The sequence below is a fragment of the Fonsecaea erecta genome (genome assembly GCF_001651985.1).
Source record: "Fonsecaea erecta strain CBS 125763 chromosome Unknown Scaff7, whole genome shotgun sequence".
NCBI lineage: Eukaryota > Fungi > Ascomycota > Eurotiomycetes > Chaetothyriales > Herpotrichiellaceae > Fonsecaea > Fonsecaea erecta.
This window is the reverse complement of record NW_017387250.1, coordinates 1,491,878-1,514,696: the sequence shown is the minus strand read 5'-3', so window position 1 is coordinate 1,514,696 and position 22,819 is coordinate 1,491,878. Positions and strand designations below refer to the sequence as shown.

Here is a 22,819-nt window from a genome sequence, read left to right as displayed (position 1 = left end):
GACTTTATTTTGGAAAGGGTAGATTTCGACAGCGTCGGCCTCTGGATTCCTGGTCGTTGAACGGATGCCGCAGAAATTAAGACCACCGGAGATCGTTCTTCAAAGTTGATGACCGGAAAAGATAATGTCTACGTCAATAGCTAGTTCAATGAGCTGGAGTATGGCGCCCTCGTCGAGAGCCCGGTTGTTTGACGTTGTTAAGTAGGCCCAGTATAGTTCCTCCAAACAATATGCGGGGAATCTTCTTGGTATCTGGCGGGGATTGTAAACGGTACGTTTCTGCGGCGGTGATGGAGAAATGGATGTTTTGTGTTTCGCACAATGGTTGCCGAGGCCAGCGGCTTGTTCGATCTGCTTGCCTGGGACCTATCTGGAAAGTGGCTTTGCAGCTTCGAGCTGGACAAGTGAAGAGGATCTCATGTTAAGGCACCGTGCGAAGGAGTATCCGTGACCTGATGGCCTATTGTGTCACTGAAACTATGGGATGTTTGAATTTCTCCAACTGGTCGTGAGGTAAACTGGTACAGACATTCTCTCTTCGTGATTAAACTCATTTCCCCGACTGAAGCACACCACTTTCCGCCCGCCCGCCAGAACTATTCAAGTGTAAACCCGGAATATCTCGACTTGGCACTGTCCCAGATTTGTTTTCTATACTCCGGCAATCCTGCCATGTAGTTGAGTGCCTCCTTCGGCTTGCCTGGGATATTCCCGCCGAAGTACCAACTATCGGCCTCGGCCAACAGCTTCTTTCCGGTCACGTCGTTCACGTGGTCCCGCCACCGGGTCTCGGCTTCACGGGTAGGCTCGATTGACCGCAAGTGCTGATCGCGGAGGAATTTCAAACACTCGATGATCCAGGCGCCCTGAGTCTCCGTGCACGCGGGGCCGGTCGCAAATGCGGTCGGGGCCTGAGGTCCGTACACAAAGAAGAAGTTGGGGAACCCGTGGGTCGTCATTCCGAGGTGCGTATACACACCTTTACCCCATTTGTCGCGGATCGAGCCCTCCTTGCCGCGGATGTCTATTTTGGTCATGGATCCCGTGATGGCGTCAAAGCCGGTTGCGAAGATGATAACGTCAAATTTATGTTCAACTCCATCTTTTGTTATAATCCCTTCCGCGGTGAACTCGGAGATGGGATTTCCAGTCTTGCTCGCGTCGATCAACGTGACGTTGTCGCGGTTGAAGCACTCGTAATATCCTTGCTCCAGACTCACACGCTTAGCTCCGAAAGCATGAGGTGGTTGTTCTGGTGCAAGGATCTTGGCAGCTTCTGGGTTTGTGATCCTGGCGAGCACCTTCTTCCTCCAGAATCGATATGCGGCGGCATTCACGTCCCGGTCCTCGAAAAGATCCAGGTAGTTTCCGAGCCAGAAATGCAGGCCACCACGGTGGTAGAGTCGCTCCCAGAGCGCATTCCGCTCTTCCTCGCTGGCGTCTCGGCCGTATGACGGTTCGAAGTCGTAGAGGAAGCCAGCGTAAGTGGTCCCGCATTTCTTCACGGTATTTTGAAAGTCATCCTTGAGCTGCTGATTGTCGGCCTCCTGAACGTCACCCTGCCCCATGGGAAGAGCCATGTTTGGTGTCCGCTGGAAGACTGTAAGATGAGACGCAACCTTACTGATTGCTTGGACAAGTTGCACGCCAGTAGCACCAGTTCCGATGACTGCAACTCTCTTGCCCTTGACATCAATGCTATTATCCATGGGCCATCTGGCTGAATGTACCTTCGGGCCTTGGAAAGCGTCAACGTTCTTGTACGCTGGAATATATGGTTTGGCAGCAAAGCCCGTGCCCATGATGATGTGCTGTGCACGAACGACCTCTCCCGAGCCACCGATTTCGACAATCCAAGACTTATTGGGTTCGTCCCACTCCAACGATGTGACTTCTGAATTGAAGGATGTATCGCGATCCAGATCCCATATGCGACTGACATGATGGAAATACTGCTGGATCTCATCCCGCCCCGGATAACGCTGAGTCCAGTTCCACTCATTCATTGATGATTTCTCGGTGAACTGATAAACAGGGATCTCAGTGTCGACTCTCGCGCCTGGATAGCAGTTCCAGTACCAAGTCCCACCATAGTCAGAGCCGGCTTCGAATACGTGGACCGAAAAGCCTTCTTTTCTCAAGTGATAGAGGTGCCACATCCCACTGAAGCCGGCACCCACGACGACAACGTCATATGACTTGGTAGGGTTGATCGATCCCATTGTTGCTAAGGCGGAAGAGAACGGAGAGATGCAAGACGAAAGACAACGAACAGAGGAGTCGGAAGAGATGCCTGGGTCAACCGTCCACGGGCACTCTCTCTGTTCTTTAAACTTCCCCGGGCGCAATCTTCGCCGTTGGGGTAGGACACGGATATCACGAGAGATACAGCCATACCAAAGATCACGAGATGCGGATCATGCGATTGGTTGTAATTCCCCACAACGCTCGGACTAAATAGGGGACGACAGCCTTGCGCTAGCGGGGTATACAAAAGATGATGCGGACATCGGATGGGGGTTTTCGGCACGGTTTAAAGCGGGGAAGATAATGGCACGCGGTTGTAGTAATTGGGGTATTTTGCTACTGGCGATCATGACATGTGATGGCTCAAGCAAGGATTCTTCTGGCTGGACGAAGAACTTGCTGCAGGGGTCCCAAACATGCAACCTGCAAGGTACAGAAATCGAGACGGGGCTAACCGAGTGGAGCCAAAGGGAATATCCCACAGAGTCCAGATCCATCGGTCGACGACAGGACTAGAGCCTCGAACGTGGATTTGGCATGTTGAGCAACCGCTCATAACCGCGCCTCATCTCTGCTGGCATGCCACTCTCAACAGTTTTCCCCAGCTGTCCGTTGATCTGCGTGACAAACACGTGCGTCGAGCCTCCGACCGCTTTGACGTCCTCCTCGCCGCGTCTGAAAACCCCCACCTCATACATGACGCTGGACTTGCCCAGTTTGACGATCCGCAGCCCGCACTCGACCATGTCGGGATAGCTGACGGATCCGAAGTAGTCGAAGTAGGTGTTGGCGATGATAGCGGCTTGCGGGTGCTTGTTCACTGTGTATCCGCACTCTTTGATCATGTATTCGTTGATGATGCTGTCCGCGAGCACTCCGTAGTTGGGGTTGTTCATGTGGCCAAATATGTCGTTGTCGTTCCTGGAGTCGATGAGCTTCATGGTGCAAATTGATACCTGTCAATCAACTTACCAGCGCAGTCGATAGTCGAGGTGGTAACCATAGTCGCTGCGTGTCCGCAGTCGCTTCGACTTCAGGTCCAGTCCCAGCGTTGCCATTGTTCCCACCTACAAGGACTAAATGATGCAGTTGTCGTTCCGGCAGCATTTCCTGAGTGCCTCGAGCAATATAACACTTCCGATCGTCCTCAGCAGTAGTTCTCTCAACTCCTTAACGCCTTCATTGGTTTGCATGTACCATAATGGGCCCACAAGGATCTGGTCGAGCATAAGATTCCACACGCACTGCTTACATTGAATCCTTCGCTGTCACCTGCGGTGGGGATTAATCTCTCCCACGGCCAACGAATACCGAGTTTTCTGAGCTGATGCTCACATGCCAAATGCAGCGACCATCTCGACATTGGAGATACGAATACCTCCACTCTATATCACGCCCTAAACAATGTACCCAATATCCACTGCTAGAGGCACAGGGTTCGGAACATTAGTCCAGCTTTTTTGGTCGTACTCGGCGGGGTTTCACAATGGAATTCGAGATCGAGAATCCAACTCATAGATTGCGATATACGGATAATGCACTCCAGGTGTGGCGACCGGTAGGTCTGCCGGTTGGAAAGGGCACATACACAAAGGCTCTGATATTATGAGTCGTTTCATTCCAGGCTCTTCCTTCAGAGTTTTAAGTCCTTATTGTCTTTTAGAGAGTCGGCTTCGTTGAGAGCAAAGCATACCATCTCATATTGTGGCTGAAACCGTGACATGGCGCCTGAGCTGGTCTATCTGCCTCCTCCAGGCCTGGAGACCAATTTCGATATCCTTCGCAAGAGAATAAACTCCGAACTTGGCCTGTCTCTCCAGAATTATGACGACCTCCACCGGTTCTCCGTCCAACAGCCAAATGACTTCTGGCTGGCACTGTGGAGGTTCATGAGGATTAAAGCTTCTGTACACCCGACCAAAGCCGTCGACGAGTCCCTCCGGATCGATCAATTTCCGCCCTTCTTCGAGGATGCGCGACTCAATTATGCCGAAAACCTGCTATGCAGGTGCGACAACGGTGTGGCAGTACGATATCTGTGTGAAGAACACCTGGGTTCGCCTCGAGAGGTGACGTGGAAGGAGCTGAATGAGAAAGTCCGCAAAGTATCAGACGCCATGAGATCATCCAATGTCTCATCGGGGGACGTTGTGTGCATCATCGGTGGCAGCTCGCCAGAGTCTCTCGCAATCTGGCTGGCCACAGCGTCCGTTGGCGCAATCGTTACGGGGTTTGCCACGGACGCGGGAGAAAGAGTGCTGCGTGATAGAATGGGCCAAGTCTGCCCCAAGATCGTGTTTGCAGAGTCGTCGTACCAATACAACGGCAAAAGGCACAACATTTCCGACCGAATTGCCAAGGTGTTTTCCATGATTGACAAAGCCGCCGATGCACAGATCATCTGCATCTCAAAAGCTGTGCCTGAAGGCTGGGTTTCCTTAGAAGACTTTCAACGGCGAGGCACTGGGAGACCACTTCGCTTCGAACAGGTGCCTTTCGGTCATCCACTTTTGATCGCGTTCTCTTCGGGCACCACTGGCACTCCGAAAGGCATAGTCCATTCTCACGGCGGCTTGGTCGTCAACGGGAAGAAAGAAAGTCTCCTCCACAAGAACTTCGGTCCAGATGATGTCCACTACCACTATGCGGGTATTGGTTGGGTGCTGTGGAATATCATGATATCGGCAATGTTCTGCGGCACGACTGTTGTGCTCTATGACGGCTCTCCATTCTATCCAACACCAGAGAAACAACTCGCGGCAGTGCTAGGTGCTGGAGTGACAGCCTGGGGCGCGGGCCCGCGATACTTTTCAGAACTTCAAAAGGCCGGCGTCAATCCCAAGCCTTATTCCAAGAACCTCAAGTGTATCTTGTCTGCGGGTGCAATCTTGACTGAATCTCAGTCAAAGTGGCTGATGGAAGCGTTTGGCCCTGTATGCCAGATGTCATTCTCCGGCGGCACTGAGCTCTGCGGCAACTTCCTGGCCGGCCACATCGGCATGCCAGGTTACGCGGGCGAGATGACGGTCAAGGAACTCGGAACAGACATCGACGTCTTCACTTCAGACGGCAAGCCCGCGAAGCCTGGTGAGAGTGGAGAGCTCGTGTGCAAGAAGCCATTCCCCAACATGCCCGTCAAGTTCTGGAACGACCCCGGCAAGAAGAGATACACCGACTCGTATTTTTCGACCTTCCCAGGAGTCTGGCGGCATGGAGACTACATCAGGATGAACCCAGAAACCAAAGGCTGGGTGATTCTCGGTCGCAGCGACGGCGTGTTGAACCCATCAGGTGTCCGTTTCGGCAGTGGAGAGATCTACTCTATCATTGACCAGAAGTTCCGTGACAGAATAGTCGATTCTATCTGCGTCGGACAGCAAAGAGCCTGGGACGAGAGCGAACGTGTGTTCTTGTTCCTCAAAGCCGCCAAAGGATCGAACACAGCCGCCTTGGAGAGGGAAATCCGCGCACAGATCACCAGAGATCTCAGTCGTCGCCACGTTCCTCAGTTCATGTTCTGGGTGCAGGAGATTCCCTACAATGCCAACAATAAGAAGCTTGAGATACCCTTGAAGAAGGTCCTGTCGGAAGGGAGTGCAGGGATCAAGAAGTTGACGTGCCCGACAGAGGAGAAGGCCGTCCTGATGCAATATCTTCCATTCTACGAAGTTGAGAAGTTGTTGGTCAAGGAGACGATGCCACTGAGTGCCAGACTGTAGAGCATTGTGTACGTCATCCAATCGTTTGGTACTAGGCAGATAGGTAATTTGGTCGTCATTAGATAGTTTACGAGAATACTTATGGAAGCTTCGGGTTCAATGCTGCACACAAAGCTTTGTCAATTTTGAACGCAATTTGGATAATGAGTCTCTCCTTCTCGGATCTGTGACACCTCTTCACCTGCGGAGTCATATTCGGATTGCGACAATCTCGGATGCGAACTTAATCCGCCCTGTTTCTGTTCTATAACACAACTGCTCTTTCCAGGACTGAGACAGGGAGAACTTCGGGATGCATCAGCTGTGGCTAGTGGGTTCAAGGACTATACTCCGGAACTGCCACTGCATAACCCCGCCGGCAACGGCAGAGAATGCCGAGCATCTAGTGTCACGATGTTTGATTCATTTATCGACAGCTTGCCATTGTAATTGTCGACGGCAGCATATAGTACTTCGCGACAAATATAGTAACAGAAACCACGATGGGAATCTCTGAAGCATTCGAGTCGCCACCTCCGAAATGCGAGGGCTGCGAAGTAACCTTCCCAGAAGCATATATCATGCTGGCAACAATCAACCGCCCACGTCAGCTCAACTCGATCCCCTACGCTCTGCACTGGCAGATGGATGCTTTGTTCAAGTGGTTTGACAATGAGCCGTCGCTGCGCGTTGCTATCGTCACGGGTGCTGGGAACCGTGCCTTCTGTGTCGGCTCCGATCTGATCGAGATGCAGCGGGTCAAGAAGTCTGGCGACGAGTCGTGGAAGGCTGAGCCGTACAAATACACCCATCCAACCTCTGGATTTGCAGGCATCAGCAGGAGAGAAGGGAAGAAGCCCATTGTGGCTGCGGTCAATGGCTATGCATTAGGTGGAGGCTGGGAGATTGCTCTGAATTGGTACGTCTTCCCCACGGTCTATGCAAAACTTCTGGGAAGAATAAAACACCACTAACACGCGAGTGAATAGCGATGTGGTTATCGCCGTTCGAAGCGCACAGTTTGGTCTTCCTGAAGCCAAGGTCGGACTGTACGCCTACGGGGGCGGTCTCCCTCGTCTGATTCGAACCGCGGGGCTGCATATCGCCAGCGAGATCGCCCTCAGCGGGCGGCCCATCAGTGCAGAGGACGCACTACGGCACAATCTGGTCAATCGGATCGCGAAGAAACCCGAGACACTCATCGAAGAGGCTCTCAGCGTGGCACGCGAGATCGCAGCCATATCGCCAGACGCCATGATAATTACCCGAGCGGCTCTCAGAGAAGCGTGGGAGACGCCCAGCGTCGAGAGGGCGTTTCAAAACACCCACGAGAGGTTCTACGAGAAGATGATGGCAGGGGAGAACTCGAGTGAAGGACTGGCTGCGTTCAAGGAGAAGCGGCCTCCGAGGTGGAAGCCATCGAAATTGTAGCCTCTCAACGTTATACACTCAATAATGCTCGGTGCACATCAAGACAGGACTTGATGGTCACATAAAAATTATTCTCTGTTCGGCAGGAGCATAACTATGTGTCACCATGTTAGACGTGGGTGTTTGTTGAGACTGCACACCTCCCTCGCAAAGCTACTATCTTGAAGCGATATCATACGCCACCTGTTCCGAGAATCCAACACTATATTCACACAACCCCATGTGCTCCCGCTAGCTCGAGAATACGAGAACCGGAGCGTGGCTTGACGGGGAAACATAGGCTAAGATTATTTTTGCCTCGAACAATCCACATCCTCGTAACCCCCTCCGGTGATCCAGGGACCCCCAATTATGCATATGCAGAATTCTCGCTATATCTACGCAGACGGGCAAAAGGAGTATAGCTGGAAGTGTGTTTTCTATCAGCATTTATTTGTCAGGAAGGAAAGGGTATTTCTGTTGTGGCGACCGATTTACCTCCAATGGCACCCAGGTCGGTTACCTCCTTCTCTCCACAGATTCGCGTCACAGGAAAAACCCCGCAAACGCGCCCGCACATGCATCGTCTGCTGCATGCCAGCAAAGGTCCTGGATGGACCGTTCGCATATCCGAAGGACCTCGTGGCCAGTAAACACTTTACTTTAAAGGTAAAGAAAGACATGACGTTCAGCAGGCCGGCCAGATTCATCCCGGACGCACGCCCATAGCCGAACAGCAGCAGAGGCAGCAGTGTCAGGTTACATCTCTCACAAGATCAGCAAAAATGGCTTTCCAAGTGCGTGGAAAGAACGCCGTCGTGACGGGTGCCAGTTCAGGTACGTGTGCATGCGAGTGCTCTCTTTTGTCTGTCGAGAACTCTATGTCCTGTAGCATCGAGGTTTCTTTCCTCCTGAGTTCCTGGCGAATGGCCACTGACCGACGAGAAACGTGGGCACTACAGGCATCAACTTGGCATTTGCGAAGCTGCTCGCCAGCAACGGGGCCAATGTCGTCGTCGCCGACGTCCAGGAGACCCCGGCGTTCAAGGAGTTCCAGCAAGGCACCACCGCGACCAAAGTGCTCTTCCAGAAGACGGACGTGTCGAACTGGAAGGACTTGGAGAGGCTGTTCGCCTTCGCAAAGGCCGAGCTCGGCCCCATTGACGTGCTCTGCAACGGGGCAGGGGTCTTTGAACCGGTTCGTTTGTCCACCTGTGTCTCTCTCTCTCCCTCCTCGGAGTGCCTGAGAATGAAAGTACTAATGTTTGTGGTGGGTATAGGACTGGTCGAGTTTCTGGAAAGACACAGAGACCGAGAGTTACAAGTCGTTCGACATCAACGTGCAAGGCCTCGTCAAGGGCACGAGACTGGGCATTCGGGACCAGATCACCAGGTCCAAGGGCCGGAAATCTGGCGAAACGGTCGGGGTGATCATCAACATCTCCTCGCTGGCCGCTCAATACGCCCTCTTCAACCAGCCCCTCTACTCCACCGCGAAGGCGGCCGTCTCTGCCTTCACCCGGTCTCTGGGGCCGCTCCACGAGGAGTTCGGGATCAAGGTCGTCGCGGTCGCCCCGGGCATGGTCATGACGCCACTGTGGAGCGAGAACCCGGAGAAGATGAAGGCGATTTCGGAAGAAGATGTCTTCGCCACGCCCGAAGAGCTGGCTGAGACGATGCTCGAGCTCGTCCAGAACCCCGAGTATGAAGGAGGCACGGTCCTCGAAAGGATCAAGTATTCGACCCGCAGGGTATTGGTGGATAGTCCGCTGCCTTCGGGGCCTGGTTCTACCATGAGTAAAATGGAACTCATCTACGACGACACAATTGCCCTGTTGGAGGCCGAGAGGAAAGGAGGTGCCTCAAAATAGGAAAGCGAGCTGTTGCAGGAGAAGAATCGAAAACATGAAAATCAATATTTTTGAATTGGCCGCAGTGTAAACGCTTTCATTATACGCCAATTTTCTCCCACTCGCCAAAGACACCTGTCTTCTGTTTCTGTGGAAAGCGGAAAAGGCATGAGCCTGTAAGACGGCCATGCGGCCGTCCCTGAAAGGTGCCGTACGTATATACATATTCATGAACATAACATTTACAATAATTTCGTTTCGGAGGGGCAGGATAGCGTGATTCATGACTTCAATTGTCGACCACCTGTCCCAAACTCGGTTATCCATGTCGTGAACGACTTCAGGAAAACACATTATCAGCGCTATTGTGGCTGATATGAGTTGGTTTCGTGGCGCTGGGCAGTCTCCTGCTCCTCGCTTTGCAAGAGGCGGACAAAAATTTCCGACACGTTGGACGCCATCTGCCAGACTTTGAGGCGTCGTGTCATGTCCACGCTCAACTGGAGTACGCGACTCGGGGCTTCCGGGTCCTGGACGTCGCCCACGCCTTCCAGGAACGTCTTGCCCCCGTTTTTGACCCAGTCCTTGACCGCCTGGCTGGACCGTGGTGAACTGCAAAAGGACGGCTCGTCCAGCTGGATCGACGGACCCACGCGCATTGATGCCTGATGAGGGCAAAAGTACTTGCAGCAAGCCCAGAGGGTGATGCCGGCCAGGAAAACCGAGAGTGGCTCGAGAGGCGAATTGAACGGGTGGCGGCGTTGCAGGTAGCATACCTGTGAAGCATGCCACATCATCTCCCGGATGATTTCGGGATCTTCGCCAAATGCGGCGATTGCGGCCGTCTCGTCCACGCCTGAAGCTTTGTTGGTGGTGCTTGACGCAAACGCCGTGTTGTTGGGGAGTCTCGACATGTCGAATCCTGACGCCCGTTTGCGCGCGACGCGAGTTACCAGGTCAACAATCTTTCCGGCACCAAAGATGTGGCTGTAGTGTCCGGCGATACCGATGCGAAGAGCGTGGCGGAGCGTGTAGCGGCGCGGATGGTCAGCCCAGCTGAATTCATACACGGACATGATGGCCCGAGAGAGCTGAGACCGAACAGCACGATTGACGTCCAGCCCGTTGTTGTCCCGCCATAGGACATGGTACAGTTTCGAGTCCATCTGCTCCTGGCATGCATGCAGCTGCTGGCCGAGGCATCGGATCAACAGCCGCTTTCCAATGTTGTCAAGTGGGCTGATGATCGATGGACTGGGTTTGTCCAGGAAATCACTGATAGTCTTCATGGTGGGAGGGCCACGGGGAGCAGTCTGAAATGGACATGCCGCCCATGAAAATGCCGTCGGAGCATCCCAGTGTAGCTGCTCACAGGGGAAGTCGGGTGGTAACTCTTCAATTTTGGTGCACGGGCTCTGCTTCGAGAAGGCCGAGTAAAGACAATCGAACTCCTGGAGTTTGAAGCGAGGTCAGCCGGTGTTACAGAAAACATTTTTAATTAGGCCCGGTGCGATGAGGCGAACTCACAAATAGAAACCAGCCCAGCCTCTTGATTTGCTCTTTGCTCACCCACTCGAGCCAGGTTTGAAATGTATCTTTGTCAGACGAATCCGTGTCGCTCCGCGAAGCATGTAGTCCGGGGCAGTTCATTTGCCGCGATATGCTGATGAGGCGCGAACGGGATGCGTCGGTCATCTCGAAAAGGCGTCGCGAGCCCGATCCCATGGCATGGAGGTGTTGCAATAACAGTGATACCCCATACGACGGAGACCGCAAGAATCGGGGATCGTGCTCGCCCTAAATCGAGGTTGGTCGATCGCCCTCACACAGAGTTCAATGGAGTGGAGCTCACCATCCAAGAAGACGTCCGCCTGCAAAGCTCGGCAAGCGTGTCAGCAAACTCGATTGACCGATCGAGGCCAGAGTAACACGCTCCAATCTGGTGACATTTATCAGCCTTGAAACCTTGTGAGAGCCAGAAGTGGAAGACGCACGCAGGCTATCGTCAGCACCAGAATTGTGGGTGCATCCGATATCTTGAATGTTGGCCTATGAATGATAGGCCAGAGCTAACAGAAATGTATTAGCAGGGGGTCGGCGGATGTTGCAAGCGTCGCTGTCAACTCACATCATGGAAATGGAGAAAGTACAAATCTGTGAAGTGGTGAAGAATGTCTGGCCCGGGGAGCGACCGTAACAAGTCGACATCCTCCTGCCACGGTACTCGTACCAGTGGCAGACTAAGCAGCTGGATGATGCTTGAAAGCTTTTTATCGTCCAATTTCCCAAACGTACCGAGGAGCTGGAAGTTCTTCCGGGGAGAGCTGGTTCCGCTCGCACTGTGGTATCTTTGTGCTCTTCTGAGGTCCTCTGGATTCAGAACCGGAAAAGTGATCCTCCCTTCTTCTCCTTCCGCTTGATATTCGTACGGCCAAGTGTTGGTATCTCTCTCCACCGAGACAGTCTCTGGAGCCTCTTCAAGAGGGGAGCTTGCACTTGGGTCGTGGGATGCAGATGGAGTCGGTAATGCCGATGTGTCTATATTGGGAAATGATGCCATTGAGTCGCCTTTGTCGATCGACAGGTCAGCTTCGGTGGTAGGCCCCGTGACACCGTTATTCAGGGCTTTAGAATTGTCTGCTGATGCTTGCTGAATCCTCGTAGCCCTGCTCGGATCCTCCAAGCCTTGCATGGGGACATCGGCGATGTTTAGGTCTGGCGGCATGCTGTAAGTACTCGCCAGCGTCTCGGAATTCATCCAACTGAGGAGAGAAAAGTTACTGTCGAAATCTGCTTTGTGTCAGCTAAAATGTAGAGAAAGGACGAAAGCTCCTATCGTCAACTGGCATGCTTACCAGTAAAAGGGTAGAAACCATTATCAAACAAAGGCTGCACTCCTGGATACGAATTGAGGTCTGAATCCTGATGGAACGTGTTGGAGAAGGTCAACCGACTATTGTTGCGGTCAGAGACTGGAGCTATGCCGACAGCATTTTGTAGTTCGGACGTTGTTGCATTCAAAAGCATTTCCCATTGTGTATCGAGAGTGTCGCTGGCAAGTTGGGGAGGTAGCTCAGAAGCCGGTTCTGAAATGATTTCGCTGCGCTCGGATGGAGCTCTCTCTTGCGGGAAGTTGTCGCTGGAGTCGGCGCTAGCCTGAGCCCCAGAATCAGCAGAACCAGCAGAACCAGCAGAGCTTCATAGAGTCAGCTGTCTGGGAATGCAGAGGGTATGCGATAGGTACGTTTTGCTCGGAACTTGTTTTGAGGTCTTCCTTGGTCGCCCTTTCGGTCGTGGCTCGCAATGAATCCCATGCAAGACCCGGTAATGCCGGACAAGCACATCCCTAGGGAAATATTAGTTTCAGCGCAGAACAAACATCGCAGTTTGGACCGACCTCCTAGAAAACCTCCTGCCACAAGCCGTGCATGCCGAGTCGAAGGCACCACGCTCTGAATGTGCTGTGAGACGATGCCGCTCCAGGTGATCCTGCCGGGATAGAACCTGGCCGCAGTCTTCACAGGTATGAGACTTGCTCTTGGTACTGCCTGAACCCGCGGGCATGTTGACTCAAGATTAGGGGACTCAAGATTAGGGTAATGTCACTTTTCGTCTTTGTGGAATTTCGAGCCTTGTCCACTATTTTGGTTTTATTGCGCAAAAGGAGTTTGGATGTAGGAGAGGCTGGCGGGGGTTTTAAATGAGAAGGCCACGAGTCTCAGCGGGGTTTTCGTCGGCCAAGAACGCGGTCTAGGCGGCATCTCCGGATTCCTGGGTCATGCCTGATCCCCGCATTTCCTCACGGTTGGGGTGACCTAGTGCCCTGGGTAGTTAGGCCAAGATGAGGAGCTGGGGTCAGCATTGGAAGAATGGCGGAAGTGGAGTATCCGGCTTCCAGCTAGTCGAGCTCCTGGTCCAAAGGGGTCCGCTTGGTGCGTGTGATTGGCGGACGTCTGGCCCTGCATGAGAGGTGGCCTTGCCACGACAACGCCACCAGTTGCAGCGCATTCATTGCTCTAAAGACTTGTCCAAGATGGCTGGGAAGTTTGAAGTTTGACATCCTCATGACACTCAGAGTCATTGGCGTCATTACATAAGAGTGGTTACATAGTCTGCCCTGGTGGGTCTGCCCCACATACCCTTCAGCCTTGTCTCAGCGACTGCATGTGCAGATCTGGAGTTCATGTGGCAGCCACGAGGTTCTGAACGTGATGCTCTGGGCTGAGGTAATCAGCTCCCTTTGGAGAAGTTGATTGTGGAGAATATATAAGCAGGTAGTGGTCAATGGACAATTATAACGGGAAGGCGTTTTGTCAGGGTCAAACGAGGCATAGGTTCAGGTTCCAGCGACAGTTTGCTAGTGACCACTTTCTGTACATGGCCGACGGAGCTGATTTGTCGAAGACAATAGGTGGTCTCTAGCATTCAGCTGTGACTGCTCTGAGAGCTGCTGTGAGCACTGCGAAGCTCCCACGAGCCAGAGACATGATGGAGAGCCACATTGAGGAGCCAGCACCTCCCTTGGGCAACAATGGCTATCGACGATGACACAGTGGCAAGCCAGGCTCGTGCATGCTATGGTAATCCCGGCAGTCTTAGACAGAAATTTCTCTTACTTGTATGCTTGGGACATTGTATCCAGGTCAATCCTCATTATTAACTCGGGGCTGGTCTCCATGCAGCACCCATCGAAGCACCCATCCATCGTCTAGCTGTTCTACATAATGTGCTCTCGTCATATGCTCACTGGGTGAAAGCAAGAAGACCCAAGGACCTTGCGAGATCTAGTGCCTAGGGAGTGCCTTTGAATCAACCAATCAAGGGGCGAAATCTGCCTTATGCTTCAGTGTACTTAAGGACTCTGATCAAATGTAAGATAAGATAGACGCCAATTAATTCTCGGGGCCCTTCCTTCTTTCTTTTGATCTATATTCTTTGAACCCCGCTCCGGGTCTGACTCCGACTTAACTGGGCCAGGCGCCTGTAAAAGTCTTACTCTCTCCTGCACCCAGCTGGAGAGTGGCCTGGCCTGATCCGCTCTTCAATTTCTTCGGATCAATGCGCGCGACAAATTGGACTTTGCGCTTCGCTGTGAAGCGAGCGAAAGTCAATTTCCCGTCCTTCCACTCCGTGTCGACCACGATGCCTCCTCTCGCGCACAGTCCCGTGGCGCGTCCGACGTCCTGCCACGCGAGCGGCAAGCACGGGAGGAGGTCTACGTAGCCGTCTTCGTGGCTCTGGATCAGCATCTCCGCCATTCCGGCGGCCATCCCGAAGTTCCCGTCGATCTGGAACGGTGGGTGGTCGCCGAACAGGTTGGGGAGCGTGGAATGTTGTAGGAACTTCTGGATGATGGCCTGTGCTGGCTCTGGATCTCTCAAGCGTGCCCATAGCGCCAGGATCCATGCGGCGCTCCAGCCCGTGTGCCCGCCTCCGCCGGCTAGTCGCCGCTGCAGGGTGACTCGGATGGCAGCCTTGTGCTCGTTTGACAGGAGACTGCGCCCGGGATAGAGACCGAAGGCGTGCGAGATGTGTCGGTGGCCAGGCTCCACTTCTTCCAGGTCTTCTAGCCATTCGAGAAGCTCTCCGTGTTTCCCGATCTTGGGCTGAGGGAGCCGGGCCAAGACCTTGAGGTATCTCTCCGCTGGCTGCCCGAGGATCTTGCTGGCTTCAGCACACCCAGTGAACAGCTCGTACAGGATCTGAGAGTCCCACGTCGACCCGGCACTGACGGCACCAATGTCTCGAGTGCCCGGGATGATGTAAGAGTTTTCGGCCGAGACCGTAGGTGATACCACGAGAACGCCGTTTCTCTCGATCAGGAAATCTTCGAAGAACAAGGCCGATTCTTGAAGCAGCGGATAGGCCCATTTCAGGAATTCCTGGTCGTGAGTGTACAGGTAGTGCTCCCAAAGATGGGTGCATAGCCACGCTCCACCAAGTACCCAGTACGTGGCCGGGACATAGCGGTCTTGAGGAGCACAGTCGCCCCAGATGTCTGTGTTGTGATGAGCAACGAAGCCCCTACAGCCGTACATGTCCTGCGCCACCTGCTTCCCTCGCTCAGACATGCGTTTGATGTGGTCGAAGAGCACAAGGTGGCACTCTGACAAGTTGGCAACCTCGGCCAGCCAGTAATTCATCTCGATGTTAATGTTTATCGTGTATTTGGAGCCCCAGACCGGCTGGTGGTTAGAGTTCCATATCCCCTGGAGATTCGCAGGGAGGCCGGAGAGTGAAGACGCAATGAGGAGATATCGGCCAAAGGAAAACATCAATGCCGCTAAATCGTTGTCCACCTCACCAGCTTTCACACGAGCCAGTCTCTTGTCCGTGGGGATTGCGTTCAGTTTAGGATTATCCTCTCCAATTTCGAGAGAGACTCTCGAATAGAGTGATGAATAGCGCTGTACGTGCCGATCTCGCAGTTCTTGCCACGAATACTTTGCTGCTGATTCAAGTCGGTCAATCACAGCTTGCCCGGCGTCTTTGTTTCGGAAGGTGGTTTCACCCGCGATCAGAACAATGACGGAGTCACCTGACGCATCGAGCTCTTCACCAAGGAGACATTGGCCTTCCCCTCCTTCAATCATGACTTTGACGCCCATCGCCGCCCACACAGCGGTAGGACCTCCCAGGTTGGCCTTCAACAGGAGCCCATCCGGAATATTCTCCAGGCTGTCAAAGAGACAATTCCGCTCCAGCATCGGATTCTCATTGCTGCCGCGGTTGACACGTACTTGGAATCGCAGAGAATCTGGCCTGCTGGAGGTTATGCGCACAGCAACCACTTCGTCAGCGGTGCTTGCGAAATATTCACGCAGATAATCGACTCCCTCAAAGTTATACGCTACACTCGCAATAGCGGTGGTCAAATCCAGACGGCGGGTGTAGTTCTCTGCGGGAGGTCTGACAGATCGCTTGGTCTGATCCGGGATGCCACTGTAATCCTTCTTGTTGTCGGTCGGGCTTCCATGGCCAAAGTTCAGAAACACATCGCCAAGCGGTGAGTAATGGCGCAGACTGGCGGGCAAGGCTGTAAAAGTCCTCTTAAGGAGTTCTTGGGCTTCCTGCACCTTGTTGTTGTCGAGAAGCCTACGGACCTCTGGCAGGCTCGCCTTCGCCAGAGGATTCACTCGATTCTGCGGACCGCCGTACCAAACGGAATCTTCATTCATCCACAGTCTGTCCTCGTCCAGTCCGCCCCGGATCATGGCTCCCAATCGGCCAGTGCCGATGGGAATTGCCTCCGTCCATACCTTTGCCGGCTGCTCGTACCAGAGCACGCGGTTATGCTCGGAGGGAGCCATCGTTGGGTGGCCAAGAAATCAACTATCACTGGCTCTGCCTTTAGCGCTGGTGTATATTTCTGAGCATTAGAGGTTCTTCAAGTCTCAGCAGAAGATTTCCTGTCTTTCAACTGGGGAATATAATAGAAATACTCAATTATTCTCCTCTTCGCTGAGTAGTGATACCACTGACGGACAGAATCCCGCGAACGATCCAAATCCCCAATGGAGGAAAGCCCTGCATCGAGGACGAAGCCCCAGTCCACGCACCCGTTGCGAGTGATCATTGCTCGCAGGTGATACACTCGGTAAGGCTAGGAGTATGGCCGGTTGGAGAGCCGTGTTTATCGCTTAATTTTCTGATTTGTTGGAGGGAATATCTCAGGCCATCATCACTCGGCTAAATATCAGACTCCTTTCTCATACCAAATTGGTTTTTCCGAAGGGCGGGCGCCCCTCTAGGGAAATGCAGATCGGGTCTTTCTAGTCAACCGAGGTCTAAAGGCGCATTTCCGCTAACCCCTTTCGCGGACATATACTTACAATAACAAAGCCGGTGAATTTCGTCCCTAGAACTTCCAAATTCCCGAATCCCGCCGGCCATTGAGTACCTCCCTCTACAGACTCCCTTCTCTCTTGCCCCTGGCCGATGATGTGGAGATCGACCCCACTAACTCTTCTTCTGACTGAAATCCAGGAAATGAACAGCCGTCGGTCGGATATATCCCGCACGAGCCATCTGGTCCCTCTGCAATCGGCCCACCGTCTTTAACCCACGGCAATTTCCCCAGTTTTCGTCGGCGTTGAAAGCTTGTAATTTAGCCATAAAACTGAATCATATACTCCGTTGATTGGCGGCATTTCTGCTTGATTCCTTTGTATCGATGGTGGGACACTTTCGGCACAATCACATCTGATAGAGGTATTGACGAGTCTTTCTTAGTGAGCCGAGTATCCACTCTGACTCTGCGCAAACGATCCGTCAGGCAGATTGTTTTTGTTGTTAACGATGCGAGTCTAGAATCTGGACTGGCCGCTCGCTTCCGCTACAAACGTGCATGCGGTAGTAAGTCGACACGAGGCTCCAGATTGATCTTCTCAGGTAACGCATCTAGATCAACAAAACGTGGCCATGCGAGCGTAATTTAGATGCCTGAGCAAATTAACGACACCTCGAAGGAATGGTTTGCTTTCTGATTAGGAACGGACACATTATTCATTCAAAGCAATATGAGTAGTTCCACCTCAATATTATTCTTTACTACCTACACTCTCTGCCACTGGGGAGATCATTGGCCTTTCCCCCATGGCTTGTATCATTGCTCTGCATTCTCCCAAGGTCAATTGAGCCCGACCGCGCGAAACAAGTCTTCCACCAGCATATACATATCAACAATTGCTTTAGTGTAGTGGCCCGGTCTGAGCTCTACTCCACCAAATCGTTCTTCAGGGCGTCTTCGTCAATCTTGTATCTCTTAAAGTCCTTCGTCTTGACCCGATGTTCAAACATGTAGTCGATTTCTTCGACAGTCCTGTGCTTCGTCTCCGGAAGCCGGAAGTAACACCAAAGGAAGCTAATGATGGAAAGTGAACCCCACACGAAATTGCTCTTTCCAGCGAGATTCGCCTCCCCGGGGTTAATGAGGTATGGGTTGGCCGTGCTGGTCACGATACCACAGCAGGCGTCGACAGCAATGGCAATGCCCACAGTCTTAGCTCTCAGTTTCGCTGACGGCACCTCCGTGAGGATCGTGTAAGTGAGTGGTCCAATGGTACTTTGTAGGGCGATGGTGCAGATCATGGTAATGGCAACCTGCGCTCCTGAAACTGCAGGTCTGTTGTGGTAGTTGGGCGCGCAGGCGAGAATGGCGACCAGCCATTCGAAAATGACAATAGAACCCATACCAATCACGAACACGTTTCGACGGCCAAAGTATCTAAGAAGGAATGCAGACAGCACGGCGCAGAGGACGCCCAGGGCGCTGTTTCCGATAGCGATGTCGAATGCTTGCTGAGTGGTCACGTTGAGCTGTTCGAAGAAGTAGGTGGTATTCGTGGCAAACCCTGCAAAGTCCTGGCAGAAGAAAATCATGATGACGATTTCGGTGCGGCGGAGACTGGAACCTTTGAAGCATTGCCAAATGGTCGAATCCTTCTCGACATGTTTCTCATATAGGATCGTCTTTTGCATCATGGCCAGAGTTCGTTGCGTGTCGACTTTGGGAGAATCACTACTGAGACGTCTCAGAGCTTTGTCGGCTTCTTCCATCCGCCCCTTCCGCACCAACCACCACGGCGACTCCGGAGTGAAGAATAAGGAGGGCAAGATGATGACTGGCCAAATCCACTGTAGGGCGAACGGTATTCTGTAACCCCAGTCGCTCGTCCAGGTGTCGAAACTGGCAGTGACGCCATTCAGAATCAGGTTTCCGATAGCGTAGGCCAGGTTGATGTAGCCGGCGAGATAAGGTCTAAGCGTGGTCGGGAGCAGCTCGGAGGAATATGTCGGGATTAAGACTTGGTAGAAGCCCCAGATGACCCCAGAGAGATATTCAGATGCCGTGAGGACCTGAATTGAAGGTGCGAAGAATTGCATAAAGGTAAAGCCGGCAGTTCCAATCAGCGAGAAGAACAGAGTCTTGCGCCGACCAAAATATTCCATGGGGTATGCCACCGTAAACGCACCAATGACTTGTCCAACCAAGCTGGCATTGCCCAGAGCAGCTTGCCATGGGGCAGGGATTTGCTTGCCGCTTCCCGGGACGTCGTGGCCAAACTTGTCTCGAAATGCGGGCAAGGCAAAGAAACTGTTGATGATGACAATGTCGTACACACGCATGATGATGGTCAGGGTGATGATGGTAGTATACGCAACTCCTTTCCAGTAGATCTTCAACGCCTCGGTGACAGTCAGCTTGTGCTCGAAGTCAGTGGCTTCAGCGGCGATGTCGATCAGCGACTGGTCAACTTTGGCGACCAACTGCGCATTCTTGTCTTCGACGGTGATGACCCGATCATGGCCGTCGTGCGTTACGACCTTCTCGACGTCCTCGACATTGTGAACATTCTTCTTGCTGTCGTCCATGTTTGCAGGGTTGGAGGCACGCTGCCTGCAGAATTGAATAACTGGAAGGGTGTCTCAAGATCCACGAAAGAGCCGATCTCTGGCTCTGCCGGTACGACAGGCCTTCTTATATCATGCCCGGAATCCATCTGAAAGGGCCGTTGGCGTTCGGGTCTATTTCGTGACGGCCTCGTTGCTTAGCCGGAACTTTGACCGTGGAGAAGCATCCACTCCCGATACACAGTCGCAGGCTGGCGGGGCCCCGCACTTTTGCCTGAGCAGCATTATGCGGGCGCTTTCCGGAGCGGTTCAGGAGAAAGTTCGTGCCAAATACACAAGCAAGCGAAACAGGAAGCCGAAAGGGCCACCTTGGCTCTGTTAGGAGCTCGGCAAAATAATGTGCCAAGGCTGTGAATTCGAGCGACGGTGCTTTTCGTTATATAAGTTTGAGCATCAACACCATGTGGCAAACTCTATACCTATACAGCCGGGAGGGATGGTGTGATAGATGGAATGTAGGCGTACCCTATACTTTGGTAAGGCACGTGGCTTACGGAGTATGAGGTAAAGAGGTAGGTACTCCCGGACGACGCTGCATTCCACTCCCCGGCATTTGTTTCTCGAGACGAAGCTAACTCCTCCGTACTGGGTGCATGAACCATTATTCCATCGCGTCGGGTGTTAGGGTATTTTGTTAGCTCTCTCGGGTCTTGGTCTTAGTTAGACCCCATAATGGTTAAAGGGTATGTTCCTCAGCCGGCGGTACATGTGAGGAAAGGGAATGCTCGGAGTAGAAGCCGACCTCAAATACCCGACGGTCAAAAACACTTGTGGAGACAGCCAATTTGCTAGTGTGTTCTCCTTATGACTATTCCCCGACAGATTTGTTGCCCGAGTTCCTCTGCGTGGGCTATTTTTTCGCATGTTTTCAACCCAAGATGAATGAAGGTTTCGGTTTCGGGCGAAGAAGTGTCGTCATGTTGAACCTGTTCCCTTCAAGCCAACCACACAGCGTGCTGAAGAAGAACGCAGGCACAACCTGCAGAGGTGACCGTCTGCTATAGCTTCTTGACACTGGGAGGGTACCTCCTCTTCACTGTCACGATACCTCAACCTGTCGAAACGGCCAAGAGAAAAATACTTTGGCCTACATGGATGCCTCCCAACCCTCACCGGATTATGTACTGGAAAGGCTCTCGCCGCTGGTTATGGGAGGAGCTGGATTCAGTTACCAACTTCATCCTAAGCCTGAGTCCCTACCGGTCCGCCGCACTATCAAAAGAGCGTTTGATCTTGGTCTGAGAGCAATCGATACCTCGCCGTACTATGAACCCTCCGAACAGTTGATCGGTGCAGCCTTGCGCCATCCTGAGATCACATCCTCATACCAGAGAAGCGACTACGTTCTCATGACTAAAGTTGGACGAATACGTGAGAACTATTTTGATTATTCGCCTGATTGGATTCGAAAATCTGTGGCACGATCGCTGCAACGTTTTGGCACAAGCTACCTCGACGTGGTGTTCTGCCATGATATTGAGTTTGTCAGCGTCGAGGAGGCTCTCCAGGCCGTGAAAATACTTTATCAACTAGCGAATTCGGGAATCATTCGCTGCGTTGGGATATCTGGAGCCAGTATCAATGTCCTTGAAAAAGTTGCGTCGCAGGCTCGTACAAATTATGGCCGTGCCGTGGATGTTGTTCAGGTCTGGGGCCAACTCACACTTCAAAACACTCGGCTTGAGCAAGGAGGCCTAGATGCATTTCGAATAGCAGGAGTCAAAGCTGTTTGCAACTCCAGTCCGCTAGGGATTGGACTGCTCAGAAGCGGCGGGGTGCCTGTCGGCGCGTTGGGGAATTGGCATCCCGCGCCTCCGGGGCTGCGAGCTGCGTGCCAGGAGGCGGCAGACTGGGTTAAGGGTGAGGGCGATACCTTGGCGTCTGTCGCCTTACGATTCTCAATGTCCAGAGCCCAAAGGGCGTGCCGACCTGGCTTCCGTGTCACTACAATCACCGGAGTTGTTTCTGAGTCCGACCTGGAAGAAAACGTACGGACGGCGAAACAGATCCTGCAAAAGCCTATCGCCACGTCCTCGAGTTCAGGAAAGGATTCTTCCGGCGACTTGCTCTTTCATTATGGTGGTCTTGACCAGGAGGCAGTTGGACACGATAGACCACTTTATGATGGAGTCCAAAAAATCCTGGGCGTCTGGCTTGACTACGACTTCTTTGGGGCACAGAAGCCCAGAGTCCAGATCCAAGCCCAAGCCCAGAAAGATGAAAAGGTGATTTCATCGACGATAGAGCTCCCGAGTAGTGTAGCATCTGCCAACTGTTGGCCTAGCCCGAAGATGGTCTCGGTCCAGCGATAGACATAGAGCCTGGATCATAGATCTAACGGGCAACTTCGCGGGAAATTCTGGATAAACAAGGTCATAAATATCGTCAATTCGTGTTCAAAGTCGAAGGTGCTCATCAGTACTGTAAGAAGGCAATCGCACCCATCATCAACGTTGATAGGAACTGCCCCTAGGAATGCATGAGGAGGGTACGATTTTCTATTTCAGCCTCGAAAGCATTTAGATCCTCTAACGCAGTCCTTAGTTTACAATTGGTATTTCAATCCTGGAGTTTTGCATGAATACAAAGGCAGACCACAAGCCATTGAGGCTGAATCCTATTACTGCAACTGTTTCTGGTTCCCACTACGTACAATGTGCTGGCCGCGATAGGTGTAAAGTGACCTCCACCTTTCTCGATATCCAAGGCTCCTTCTCCCCGCATTTTCCGAGAGCTCGCGGAGAGATCGGCTCAATCCCCGCAGTCTTTTGTGGATTCCTACCGAAATCAGCTAGACGCTCGGTCAGTTGACCGGTATTACCACGGCTCTTCTCCTATCTGGCTGAAGACCTGGGGTATTATCCGACGGATTAAGGGCATAGACCTCTGTATTATGCCGTCTGAGTCGACCTTCTCCCTTCTTTCCAGAAATTCCCCCGGTGGCTCGAAATGCAAAGCAAGTGGAGATGGCTCTAGACGCTGAAGCCCATCTATCACAATCTGAATTTCGTCTCCGGATCAGAACCAAGCGGGCCTGCGACAAGTGTAGCAGCTCCAAGGTTCGGTGCGATGGTGAATGTCCGTGGTGAGCACTCATTCGCCTTGAATGAACCGTGGACATATTGAGGAAGCTCACGTGTTGTAGCCGACGATGCGAAGGTAAATTCTCCTTGCGTTTGCTAGGGAAATTATAAAAACAAC

General features: G+C 52.7%; 9 protein-coding genes across 9 annotated transcripts; 4 read left to right on the top strand and 5 right to left on the bottom strand.

The window, feature by feature from the left end:
* Positions 1–596: 596 nt before the first annotated feature.
* On the bottom strand, positions 597–2,222 carry AYL99_08409 (hypothetical protein; the record flags this gene model as incomplete). The annotated part of the gene is made up of 1 exon (XM_018839917.1): positions 597–2,222. The coding sequence occupies one exon, from the start codon at positions 2,220–2,222 to the stop codon at positions 597–599; it is 1,626 nt and encodes a 541-aa protein (XP_018691038.1).
* A 537-nt stretch (positions 2,223–2,759) lies between these two features.
* On the bottom strand, positions 2,760–3,305 carry AYL99_08408 (hypothetical protein; the record flags this gene model as incomplete). The annotated part of the gene is made up of 2 exons (XM_018839916.1): positions 2,760–3,168; positions 3,220–3,305. 2 exons carry the CDS (start codon positions 3,303–3,305, stop codon positions 2,760–2,762), a joined length of 495 nt encoding a protein of 164 aa, XP_018691037.1.
* Positions 3,306–3,968: 663 nt separating this feature from the next.
* Positions 3,969–5,966, top strand: AYL99_08407 (acetoacetate-CoA ligase; the record flags this gene model as incomplete). The annotated part of the gene is made up of 1 exon (XM_018839915.1): positions 3,969–5,966. The coding sequence occupies one exon, from the start codon at positions 3,969–3,971 to the stop codon at positions 5,964–5,966; it is 1,998 nt and encodes a 665-aa protein (XP_018691036.1).
* A 482-nt stretch (positions 5,967–6,448) lies between these two features.
* Positions 6,449–7,376, top strand: AYL99_08406 (hypothetical protein; the record flags this gene model as incomplete). Its single annotated transcript, XM_018839914.1, has 2 exons — positions 6,449–6,864; positions 6,935–7,376. The coding sequence occupies 2 exons, from the start codon at positions 6,449–6,451 to the stop codon at positions 7,374–7,376; spliced, it is 858 nt and encodes a 285-aa protein (XP_018691035.1).
* Positions 7,377–8,140: 764 nt separating this feature from the next.
* On the top strand, positions 8,141–9,226 carry AYL99_08405 (hypothetical protein; the record flags this gene model as incomplete). Its single annotated transcript, XM_018839913.1, has 3 exons — positions 8,141–8,192; positions 8,318–8,553; positions 8,636–9,226. 3 exons carry the CDS (start codon positions 8,141–8,143, stop codon positions 9,224–9,226), a joined length of 879 nt encoding a protein of 292 aa, XP_018691034.1.
* A 341-nt stretch (positions 9,227–9,567) lies between these two features.
* On the bottom strand, positions 9,568–12,769 carry AYL99_08404 (hypothetical protein; the record flags this gene model as incomplete). Its single annotated transcript, XM_018839912.1, has 8 exons — positions 9,568–10,656; positions 10,733–11,002; positions 11,058–11,144; positions 11,200–11,274; positions 11,334–11,995; positions 12,061–12,401; positions 12,450–12,551; positions 12,603–12,769. The coding sequence occupies 8 exons, from the start codon at positions 12,767–12,769 to the stop codon at positions 9,568–9,570; spliced, it is 2,793 nt and encodes a 930-aa protein (XP_018691033.1).
* Positions 12,770–14,169: 1,400 nt separating this feature from the next.
* AYL99_08403 (hypothetical protein) lies at positions 14,170–16,515 on the bottom strand (the record flags this gene model as incomplete). Its single annotated transcript, XM_018839911.1, has 1 exon — positions 14,170–16,515. One exon carries the CDS (start codon positions 16,513–16,515, stop codon positions 14,170–14,172), a length of 2,346 nt encoding a protein of 781 aa, XP_018691032.1.
* A 1,405-nt stretch (positions 16,516–17,920) lies between these two features.
* On the bottom strand, positions 17,921–19,579 carry AYL99_08402 (hypothetical protein; the record flags this gene model as incomplete). The annotated part of the gene is made up of 1 exon (XM_018839910.1): positions 17,921–19,579. The coding sequence occupies one exon, from the start codon at positions 19,577–19,579 to the stop codon at positions 17,921–17,923; it is 1,659 nt and encodes a 552-aa protein (XP_018691031.1).
* A 1,130-nt stretch (positions 19,580–20,709) lies between these two features.
* Positions 20,710–21,930, top strand: AYL99_08401 (hypothetical protein; the record flags this gene model as incomplete). Its single annotated transcript, XM_018839909.1, has 1 exon — positions 20,710–21,930. One exon carries the CDS (start codon positions 20,710–20,712, stop codon positions 21,928–21,930), a length of 1,221 nt encoding a protein of 406 aa, XP_018691030.1.
* Positions 21,931–22,819: the final 889 nt, after the last annotated feature.